The sequence below is a fragment of the Helianthus annuus genome, chromosome 16 (assembly GCF_002127325.2).
Source record: "Helianthus annuus cultivar XRQ/B chromosome 16, HanXRQr2.0-SUNRISE, whole genome shotgun sequence".
Classification (NCBI taxonomy): domain Eukaryota; kingdom Viridiplantae; phylum Streptophyta; class Magnoliopsida; order Asterales; family Asteraceae; genus Helianthus; species Helianthus annuus.
The window spans coordinates 145,966,090-145,978,223 of NC_035448.2; the positions used below are offsets into that span (position 1 = coordinate 145,966,090).

The following is a 12,134-nucleotide window of genomic DNA, read 5'->3' on the forward strand; positions in this document are numbered from 1 at the left end:
GGTATGGTCCCAAAAAGTCGCGCAAACCTCCGCCCAGGTTGCGCACGAGACCATACTCCTTATTTCAGAAAACTTATTAATAATATCCACGCGCGACCTACAACACGTTATGGTCTATCCCGCGCGAGGCAGGGCCCACAAGAGGCTCAGATATCAGCACTTAGCATAAAACAATGGAACAAATGAGCATACTAACCCCGCGCGGGTTAGTTGCTGTCCAACAAGGACCACACAGTAGGGAAGCGCACGGCTACCTACAGTGGTACGTAAGGTACAAGTGGCAGTAAAAGGAGCCAATGAGCGTCTAGCAGGCTCTGGTCAATCGTGCGCCACGATCGCTTGACGAGAAGTACACAAGGACGCCTACGTGGCACCAATCAGAGGACGAAGACAACTGTCCCACGATCTCCACTTGTCTGCTGATGACAGAAGGACAACAAGGCCGACAACAATGACACGTGGCTCCAATCAAGGTGCGCCAGCACCGACGAACGTCTAGAAGCCACTAAGCGGTCGACGCCAGTGAGACAAAGAGCATATCCATTTTGTTGTCCGCTTCCGGCCCAAGGCCCATCAGCCCGTAACCCCTTACACCTCTCCGGCTATAAATAGAGACCTCATTCCACAGGTTAAACATTCTATTCCCTCCACTCTCACTCTTAGCACTTAATTACTCTCAAAGCAGTCGCTTATTCTCACGCCGGAGCCTGGTTAAGAGGGAAACCCCCACATTCCCCTCTTAACGAGTAACGGTGTTCTGTTTTGCAGGATCGATTATCAAGTCGGAGCTCAAATATCCATAAGAAGATTAACCATTATGAAAGGAACATAAACCAATCTTAATTAACTCCCTAATTAGATCAGTGTTTCTTCACCACCGTATTAAAAAAAAGTTGTTAAAAAAAACCCTTTACACTTATCAACGGCAACTATGTCTGCTACTAGTGCATAAGTTACTAGTGGCTCGAGCTTCGAACCATCAATTTACACAGCTAGCCCTCCATCTGTGCTCCTCTAATCGCTCAATATTCTTTTTCCCTCCGACGACAAATAACGGCTCCATGACCTTCGAACCATCAATTTACACCTCAACCCAGCAGTGACCTACGGTTATTCCATTTGTCGAGTCTTGAAGGGTCACCGCTGCTGTGTACAACCGACCATCAATAACTGATTCACAGCTCTTCAGGTAAACGATACCAGCCTTTGCCTCTCTTATAATTGTTTCTTTTCAACGTATTTCTGCCTAAAATCAATTATGATATATACTGAGGGTGAAGAGTAGAATGCCGCTTAGATCATGTGTTGGGCCGAACTGCTTTTGATTAGCCCACAAACTTATATTTTCTTGCTTTTGGGCCGAAAGTAAATCAACTTTATTTTTAACGGGACGTGTAAACCCACACTACGCTCTGGGTCGCCTCCTCTACCGTCATGAGACCATGCCCTCAATGCGTGAAAACCGGATAGAATTCGTAAACCCTCATCCTCTGTCAGGTTCGAACCTGGGATTAAAGCCCTTTGTCCTTTCATCCAGATGTCTCTTAAAAATGGTTTAAGCGGAAATCGAACATATGTCTCCACTAAAAAGGGCGGGTCAATTTACCACCAAGTGAATCAACTTACTTAAGATTTAAGAAGTGGATATAGATTAATAGTTTCTTTTGGGCCGAAAGGCAAACAAAACGAGACTTAGGCCTTGGCTTGGGGGTGTGATTTACAGGTTATGTTTATCGTTTCTTATTCAAACATAAAAACGTTTAAGATATCATTTATAAGTGGATTTCAGGGGTGTCTGTGTTGGCTGGCAGTTAAAAAAATAAGTAGCTATTTGAAAAAAAAAGATACATATATATTATTATCTAAGGATGCCTTATTAGTTTTATAAGGCCATAGGTATGGGGGACGGCCTTGGACCGTCGAGCCCTGTCCAGGCCCGGCCACACCACCCCTAGGTGGGTCGTCGCGTCCACGGCGTCCTTCAGCTGCCGCTGTCTACGTGGAGCCCCATCCCTTGAAGAGGGGCTCCTTCACACCCTAGAGCCTAAATTGTTAGCTCCCCTCCAATCTTTTCATTTAGGGGTGGAAACAGAAAAACATAAATAATAATATATTTAAACTAGTCAAAGTCAACTTGCCGTTTAGGGTTGGAATATCTAGAGAAAGTAGGCCAGATCTGACAGTGTAACAATTCACAACCCTAATCAACGCTTCAGAGCATCACCCAATCCCATTCACACACCTACAATCTCTCATAAAAACCAAACCAATGGCTGAACTGGTGCTTTCTGCTTTCCTGGGTGTGCTCTTTGAGAAGCTGGCCTCTGCAGCTGTCAGAAACATTGCTCGCTACAACGGAATCGATGCTGAGATCAAGAAATGGCAGAGATGGTTAAACCAGATCCAAGATGTGCTTACTGATGCTTCTCACAAGGAGCTAACCAGTAAATCTGTGAAAAGGTGGCTCAATGATCTCCAACATCTGGCTTATGACATAGATGACGTACTCGATGATTTGGCAACCCAAGTTATGCATAGTGAGTTCACCCGCGAATCAGAAGCCATCACCAACAAGGTAAAAAAGCTAATCCCAAGTTGTTGCACACAGAGTACTAGGACACATGAAAAGTTAGATAGTATTACCGCAAAGTTACAAGATCTAATAGAGGAGAAAGCTACTCTAGGTTTGAGTGTGAAAGTGGAAACTAGGCCACAAAATACAAATAGAAGATTAAAAACCTCCATAGCTCATGCATCTATTGTTGGACGGCAAGTTGAGAAAGAGGCATTAGTCCGCATGTTATTGAAGGGTGAACCATGTGATCAAAACTTTACTATTGTTCCCATAGTTGGTATGGGTGGGATTGGTAAAACTCATCTAGCTAGACATTTGTATCACGAAAAGCAAGTTCAGGATTACTTCCAACTCAAGGCATGGGTTTCTGTTTCAGATGAGTTTGATAGCTTTGGTATAAGCCAAGTTATCTATCAAATTTGTGACAGAGGTACACAAGGAATTTGCAGATTTAAATCTGCTTCAACTAGAGCTTATTAATCACTTGTTGGCCCGTTTCATGCTTGTGCTCCCGGAAGTAAAATTATCATGACGACACGGAAGGAACAGTTGCTCAAACAATTGGGTTACGATCATCTAACCAATCTGCAGATCCTGTCACATGATGATGCTCTTTCTTTATTTGCTCTACATGCATTAGGTGTAAATAAATTTGATTCACATTTGGCACTCAAACCACATGGTGAAGCTATTGCAAAAAAATGTGATGGCTTGCCTTTGGCTTTGATATCAATTGGGAGATCACTAAGAACAAAACACGACGATGATTCTTGGAGGAAAGTGGTAGAAAGTGAGATATGGAGGTCAAAAGATGATGTAATTGTCCCGGCTCTTAGACTAAGTTACCATGATCTTTCTGCACGTTTAAAGCAGTTATTTGCATACAACTCCTTGTTCCCTAAGAACTTCGTGTTTGACAAAGAGGAATTGGTTTTGTTATGGATGGCAGAAGGATTTTTGCACCATCCAACTCCAACCGATTCAACAGCAGAAAACGTAGGTCATGAATACTTTGACGAGTTGTTATCAAGGTCTTTTTTTCAACATGCACCTAATAACGAATCACTTTTTGTGATGCATGACCTGATGAATGACTTGGCGACATCTGTTGCTAGTGAGTTTTTTATAAGGGTAGACAACGAGACAGAGAGGAGTATTAGGAAGGAGATGATGGAGAAGTATCGCCATATGTCTTTTGTTCGTGAGAAATATGTAGCTTACCAGAAGTTTGAGGCATTCACAAGAGCCAAAAGTTTGAGGACATTCTTGGCAACATGTGTTGGGGAGGTAAAAAGTTGGTCATTTTTTCACTTATCGAAGAAGATTCTCGTTGACTTGCTTCCTGAGTTACCAATGTTAAGGGTTCTGTGTTTAAGTGGTTTTTGTATAAGTGAGGTACCAGAGTCCATTGGTGCATTAAGACACTTGAGGTATCTTAGTCTATCTCAAACTGAAATCACACATCTACCAGAAAATGTCTGCAATCTCTACAATTTAGAGACGCTGATCTTGTTTGGTTGTAGGAGTTTAGCTAAGTTGCCGAACAACTTCTTAAAGCTAAAAAAATTGCGGCATCTTGACATTAGGGACACACCGCTTTTGGGTCAAATGCCGTTAGGGATTGAGGAGCTGAAAAGCCTACAAACTCTCTCAAAAATCGTTATCGAAGGTAAAAGTGGATTTGAAATAGCCAAAGTTAAAGAATTCAAGAATCTATGTGGGAAGTTTTCCATTGTAGGTTTGGACAAAGTTGAAAATGCAATTCATGCACGTGAGGCGAACTTTTCACAAAAGAGGCTTAGTGAATTAGAGCTTGTATGGAGTGATGAGCCGTATGGTTCAAGAAATGAAGTGCTTGAAAAGGAGGTCCTAACTGAGCTCAAACCTAGTAATGATAAGCTAATACAACTAAAAATTAGGTCATATGGGGGATTACAATTCCCAAATTGGATTGGGGATTCTTTGTTTCTTCATTTGAAGCATGTGTCAATAAGCGGTTGTGAAAAATGTACATATCTGCCGCCACTTGGGCAGCTACCGTTACTTAAGGAGTTGTTTATTGAAGGCTTATACAAGGTGGAAGTTGTGGGTTTAGAGTTACTTGGTACTGGTCGTGCATTTCATTCACTGGAAATTATAAGTTTAAGAAGTATGCGCGGGTAGAAGAAATCAGAAATGGTCAATGAATAGTGGGGTTGTGTTTCCATGCCTGAAACAACTTCTTATAAGAGATTGCCCTAACTTGGTTGAAGTCACACTTGAAGCATTACCTGACAATGAGTTTTCAAATTTGAGCTCGTTAAAGGAACTATCAATAATAAATTGTCCAAGTCTGGATGCTTCTTTTCCTCGTGGGGTTTGGCCTCCCAAGTTGTGTTACTTAAAAATAGGGAAGCTGAAGAAGCCCGTCTCAGAGTGGGGTCCACAGAATTTTCCAACCTCACTTGTCCATCTACACTTATACGGTGACGCCGGAGTGACTAGTTGTAGCCAATTTTCTCATTTTCTTCCTTGGTCGCTTACTTATCTAGAAATAAATGAATTCGAGAAGTTGGAATCATTTTCAATGGGATTCCAACACCTTCAACATCTCTTTTTTCACAAGTGCCCGAATCTGAATAAACTCTCACATCCCCAGCAGCACCTCACCTCCCTCCAACATCTTTGTTTTTGACATTGCCCAAACATGATCGATCTACCCGAAGGGTTGTTGCCTTCACTTTTGAGTTTGATCATCTCATCTGGGGTAATTGCCCAAATCTCAAAGAAAGATGCAGTAAACCAGGTTGTTACTGGCCCCTCATCTCCCATATCCTCTGTATCGACATATGAATTATTTAGAATTATATATTGTTTTTTTTTTTTTTTTGAACAAACTCTTTTTAATACGATCACAATAGTTGTTGTTAACATGCGCATGCTTACTGATTTAATTTATGAGTATGTAGAGATCATGAATCACTTAAGTGAGGAATTAGCCGAAAAAAAATGTATTTAATATACTTGCTTTTTATGAAACAGATTACATAAGAAAGTCAGATTTTTATGACTTATAAATTAATACTGGTCTTGTATATTAAGAAACAACAATTTAATGGGATTTGATGAATTGTTGTTTGAAAAGGTTTGAGACACATGTCTGAAATTTGATGCAGAATTCTGAATTTAATGCCTGTTATGCTAGTGTTAATACCCACCTTGGTATGATATACATTGAAATAAAAGGGCTTAATTGTCATTGTTCAAAGTTATAGTGGAAATGTGTTAGTGTAACGAATTTCAAAAAAGTAGTTGGTGTTAGTTACATGTAGAAGTTGGATTGAACTAAAGAGCTTGTTAGCAACTTATGAAAGTATAAAATGACATATGGCATTAATCGGTTCCATACACTATGATTTAAAGCCGGCTCCATACCTAGTTACATCCGACCTGAATTGATCAAAATCCAAAAAAGACGGAGCCAGAATTGAAAATACCCGATAACTTTCTTTTCAAAACTAGGTTCTATGCATGAACCAGTTATTGCAATATCTGGTGGTTATTGACCCCCTTGACCCTACCCGGAACCTGCTTTAAGCGGATCTTCAGTTTGGATGTGGAATCAGTATTGTTGAACTTAAAATTTAAGCTCATGAAGTTATCTTAAAACTGGAAATAGTGATGACCCAAAAACCCAGCCAGCCACATAAATTTAGATCTTAGACTATAAGGCCACCCCGTTATCACCGAAGGACCACGTGTGGATTGCCGTTATACACCACCGCCACTCTCAAAGTTTACGTGTGATGAATATGACGTGTTGTCATCTTCACGCGTTGGAGTGACAAATATGACAAAAATGAGAACATTAGGAGATACATAGTTTTTCTTGGATTGAAGTGACAAATCTGGCCAAATCACAGAGATTAAAATGACAATTAACTAATACATTTTTTTTCTTATCATTCTAAATTTTATATTTCTAAAAACTACATTAAACTTAAATTTGGAAAACACGCTACACCCCCGAGGCTTTGATTGATTTAGAAGTAGTCTTTTAATGGAATTATTAAGAGGCTCTCATATATCCGTTCCATTATAACCTTTCAAATATGATGTTTTACAATTTTTCAGATTTGCTGTTGTGACGTGTATATTTTATCATCGTTTTAACGTGAACTTTTTTCGCGGGGTTAATATTAATGCACAAATCGTTAAAATCGAGTCTTACACATTTTAACACCCTTGTTGCATCGCACTAGTTTCGTTCAACAATATTAACTATTGTAAACATGTTAGAGAAAGTGTGAATCATTTAATTTAGATTTCAGTCTTTAATCTATTTTATCTTCTCATCGTCAAATGCCATTTCACGTATTTTAACTTTTCCAAAAATACATTTCACCGGTTCTCTGAAATACTATTGTAAACACGTCTTAAAATACCATTAACTATTTTAAACACGTTTGAGAAAATGTGAATCGTTTAATTTAGATTTCAATCTTAATCTATTATATTTTATCTTCTCATTGTAAAATACCATTTCACTTACTTTAACTTTACCAACAATACATTTTAGTATATAAAAATATATATTCCCTTGTATTATTCTTAAATCATTTTAATGAAAAATATACTCATTTGTATTATTCTTAAATCATATTAAATGAAAAATATACCCCCTTGTATTATTCTTAAACCATATTAATACCATTTTGAAAATTATACAATCTCTTGTTTTTTTCTTCCTCTAGATAGAATTTCGATATAACGAATCAATCGAATATGGGGAGAGGGAAGTTTAAGGTCAAGCCTACTCGTATTCGTGAGTTCTCCACTGTCGAAGAGATACGTATGTTCATACACTCCCGCATTCTTTATAATTAATGTTTGTTTGTATGTGAATATTTTGATTTTTAATATTTTCTGTAACTAATAACTTTTTAAAAATTGAAGTTAATCTTCCTTTTAAACCTTTTCAACTCTTAACATTTAAGAATTTTATTTGATTAGTAATAAACTAGGTTAAAACCCCGTGTGTTACACGGGTTGAATAAATATAATTTTATACATTAAGTAATAAAAAAATATATCTTAAAAAAACACATGTGTTGCATAGGTTGAATAAAATTGCGTATTACAAAGGTTGAATAAAACTTTGTATTATATATAAGTTGAATAAAATGTAATTTAATCGGTTGAAACATACAGTCATCAAAATATGTCTTTAAAAATGAATTTCTGAAGTACTATTTATTACTTATAAGGGAAAACAAAAAATAGATAGCCTCAATAAATGATACGTGTCACTCATAGGTTTGTTTATTATATATTATAGATATAGATATAGATTCGTAGACTATACTCATATACGTTATTTAGTTTAGAATTAATGGACAGAAAAAAAAGCTTAGCCGTTTAAAAAGAATATAAGTTATTTTATAATTTTTGTTTTATATAAGGCATTTGTAGACTACAAAGAACCTAATTTAACGATCATTATTTTATATTTAAAATAGAAATCAGATTATTATTTTCTAGCATACCTGTTTATTTACCCAACAACAAATTATAACACGTAATATATTAAGCTATGAATTATAATTCATATTTTTAAATTTAATATAACCAATAATTTTAGTATTATATAATAATGATTAGATTTGATTTAATATAATATTATCTTTTAGTTGAGAACTGATTATCAATATTTATCCTCAACCGTTTAAAAAAAACATTTATCCTCAAAATTGTAAATTATTTAATTTAATAAGAAACCAAAAAAATAGATAGTCTCAATGAATGACAGGTGTCCCATAAATGGTTTCTTTTATATTATACTAGGTTAGAACCCCGTGTATTACACGGGTTGAATAAATGTATTTTTATATAACAAATAGTATAATATATATATATATATATATATATATATATATATATATATATCTTTAAAAATCTTGTTTATTATACGGGTTGAATAAATATAATTTTATTTATCAAATAATAAAACAATATATAATTAAAAATCTCGTTTATTATATGGGTTGAATAAATGTAATTTTATATAATAAATAATAAAAAATGTTGTATTTTTAGAAACCCCGTGTATTGTACGGGTTGAGTACTTTTAATTTTATATATTAAATAATGAAAAAAGTTACATTTTTAAGAATCTCATGTGTTATACGGGTTGAACACATGTAATTTTATATCGAACAATAAAAAGTTATATTTTTATAAACTCTATGTATTATATGGATTGAATAAATCTAATTTTATATACTACATAATAAAAAAAGTTATATTTTTAAAAACCCCGTGTATTACATGAGTTGCATATATGTAATTTTGTATGGTAAAAAATAAATATGTTATATCTTTAAAAAAACCACATTTATTACACAGGTTAAATGAATTTAATAAAAAAATATATCCGGTGACTACTTTTCTTGGTGTACGTAATCATTTTTTGCATGATTTGCCTCCTAGGATTTTTTGACTCGTTAACATTAATTAATTTTACCTAAGTTATTTCTATATTCTTAATGATATTTCCTAACAACTTATCCATCTTTTTTCTGTCTATAACTCCGTTTTAATCTCCAAAATAACATCTTTAATTTTACTAAATTATTTTATAATATTACCCACTCCTTTAGAGAAATAATAATAATAATAATAATAATAATAATAATAATAATAATAATAATAATTACTATTATTATTATTATTATTAAATCTGATAAATATTTTAAAATATTAGATTATCTCCTATACGAATTGTTAAAATTTATATTAAATTTAATTTTATAATTATCTTTTAATTGATGGCTTCAATGAATTATTATTATTATTATTAAATCTGATAAATATTTTAAAATATTAGATTATCTCCTATATGAATTGTTTAAATTTATATTAAATTTAATTTTATAATTATCTTTTAATTGATGGCTTCAATGAATGACATGTGTCTCTTTATTGGTTTCTTTTATTATATAGTACTAGTTTTTTTACCTGCCGCGCGTTGCGGCGGCGCCATACCCGACGTGATAAATTATAGACTACAATCAATCAGACTCGTATCCGGACTAAATTTACGTTAAAACATAGAGTAATCCGAATTCATGTCGTTGAATGAAAATATATTATATTTGACCCGACTTGTTTCCAAACAAAATTTACGTCGAAACATAGACCAATCCAAAACGTACATAAAATAAATACTTGTGGCGGCATCGTACGCGACGTGATAAAGTATAGACTAAAATCGACCCAACTCGTTTCTGAACTAAACTTACGTCAAAACATATAGTAACTCAAATTTATCTCGTCGAATGAAACATATTATATTTGACCCGATTTTGTTTTCAAACAAAATTTATATCAAAACGTACATAAAAGTAAAACATTTTGTAACTGACCCGACTCATTTTTTTTAAATCACGTTAAAGTGTAGACGAACTCAAATTTATACGGACACGTACATCAAAAAAACAACGTAAAAAATTAGTTTTAGGATAAATTTGAAACTTTTGAATCTTTAGAGGTAAAAGTGACATGTATAAAATTAGAGGGTTTGTTTTGTCATTATACCAAAGTTTATGGGGTAGAAGGGGTTTGAATCTTTAGAGGTAAAAGTGACATGTATAAAATTAGTGGGTTTGTTTTGTCATTATACCAAAGTTTATGGGGTAGAAGGGGTTGGTGGATTTCTCCACCGACCTTCTTCTTTAATATATATATAATAACTTTGACGGCCAACTCATCATCTTTATCTTTGTTATTTATAAATTATTATGTGATTGCATTATTAGTAGATATATGTGTTAGGTTTTTGTTCACTTCATAAATATTTAAGGTAATCTTTGCAATCAAATTGCTGTATATACATTATTATAATCATACATATATACTAATTATAAATAATCGACCAATCACCAACACATATATATATTTATATAGTGATTGTCAATGAATTGTTATTTTTAAACACTTGTATAAACAATTCACAATTCAAGGCATCCTCAATTCATTCCATCAGAAACTAAATATATCAACCTAAGTTTGTATTTGAGAATAAAAGATAAAGAAAAAAAAAAAAACAATTAAAATAATCATTCCATTCGAACCAAATATATCAACCTAAGTTTGTATTCGAGAATAAAAGATAAAAGACAAAAAAATAATTAAAATAATACTAATTACATAAAAAAAGGTTTAATATGAGCCAGAATAATTGATTATACAAATTGTTACTAGTTTAATTGAACATAAAACATGTTTACCTGAAACAGAACATAAATTTTAATTGGTTCCACACGACATGACACAACCTTATAGCAAAAGAACTTAACTCGTTAACCCAACCAAATTTGAAACTTTTGAGATCAAAATTACCCACATACCATATTTATATATTAATTGTTCTGGGCAATCTTTTTAAAGCTATACATTATATCTAATTTCTCCACATATGATAACGTTCTAATTTCTCCACATATGCTTAACATAACATAAGTCATAAAATATTATCTAAAATAATATTATTAACCATTATAACTATGTCAGAGAAAGCTTGAATCGTTTTATTTTAATTTCAATCTTGATCTATTTCATCATCATCATCGTCATCGTCATCGTCATCGTCATCGTCATCGTCATCGTCATCGTCATCATCATCGTCATCGTCATCGTCATCGTCATCGTCATCGTCATCGTCATCGTCATCGTCATCATCAAATACTCATCATCATCATCATCAAATACTCATCATCATCATCATCAAATACCATTTCAAGTGTTTGAATTATAGAACAAATAATCTATACATATAATAAAGTAAATCATATTGGGGACATATGACACTCTATAAGGTGATCTCAATAATTTTTTCCCGCCTAAATAAATAGATATTGATAATATTTGTTAATAAGATTTAAATAAAAAATATATTATTTTAGTCCCTAAATTTTATCTTTTTATCTTTTACCCCAAACAACTAGATTGATCACATAAAACAAACTTATAATAATAAAACAGTTTAATATACTTTTTGTAATTTTTATTATTTTAATCAGTTTATTCTATTAATCGCATAAAACAAACTATAATAATAAAACAGTTTAATATACTTTTTTTTTTGTAATTGGGTATTTTTTCATAAGATTCAAATAAAGAATAACATATATAAAATTACATTTATTCAACCCGTGTAATACACGAGGCTTTTTAAAAATTAATACACAAGGGATTTTTAATGATATACAAAATTACATTTATTCAACTTGTATAATACATAGGATTTTTAAAGATATAACTTTTTTTTATTATTTGGTATATAAAATTACATTTATTCAACCCGTACACTACACAAGGTTATATAATAAAAGAAATAAAATGGGGACATTTTCCATTGGATTGAGATGCATGAATTGATACCAAGACTCTTCTTTTCAATTAACGCACACAAAGTAGTAAAAGTGAGTAAAAAGAATCAAAACAGTTGCATGTTTCTTTAGGGAATATTGGATTTCAATAATAACAACTATTCGTCGTTGACCGCCAATAGTCCCAACTT

General features: G+C 33.3%; 2 protein-coding genes across 2 annotated transcripts; both read left to right on the forward strand.

Moving 5' to 3' along the window:
• Window positions 1–2,155: 2,155 nt before the first annotated feature.
• LOC110917154 (putative disease resistance RPP13-like protein 1) lies at window positions 2,156–5,480 on the forward strand. The gene has a single exon (XM_022161756.2). It carries the CDS (start codon window positions 2,270–2,272, stop codon window positions 3,053–3,055), a length of 786 nt encoding a protein of 261 aa, XP_022017448.1. The 5' UTR covers window positions 2,156–2,269; the 3' UTR covers window positions 3,056–5,480.
• On the forward strand, window positions 3,104–4,738 carry LOC110919752 (putative disease resistance RPP13-like protein 1). The gene has a single exon (XM_022164011.1). It carries the CDS (start codon window positions 3,104–3,106, stop codon window positions 4,736–4,738), a length of 1,635 nt encoding a protein of 544 aa, XP_022019703.1.
• Window positions 5,481–12,134: the final 6,654 nt, after the last annotated feature.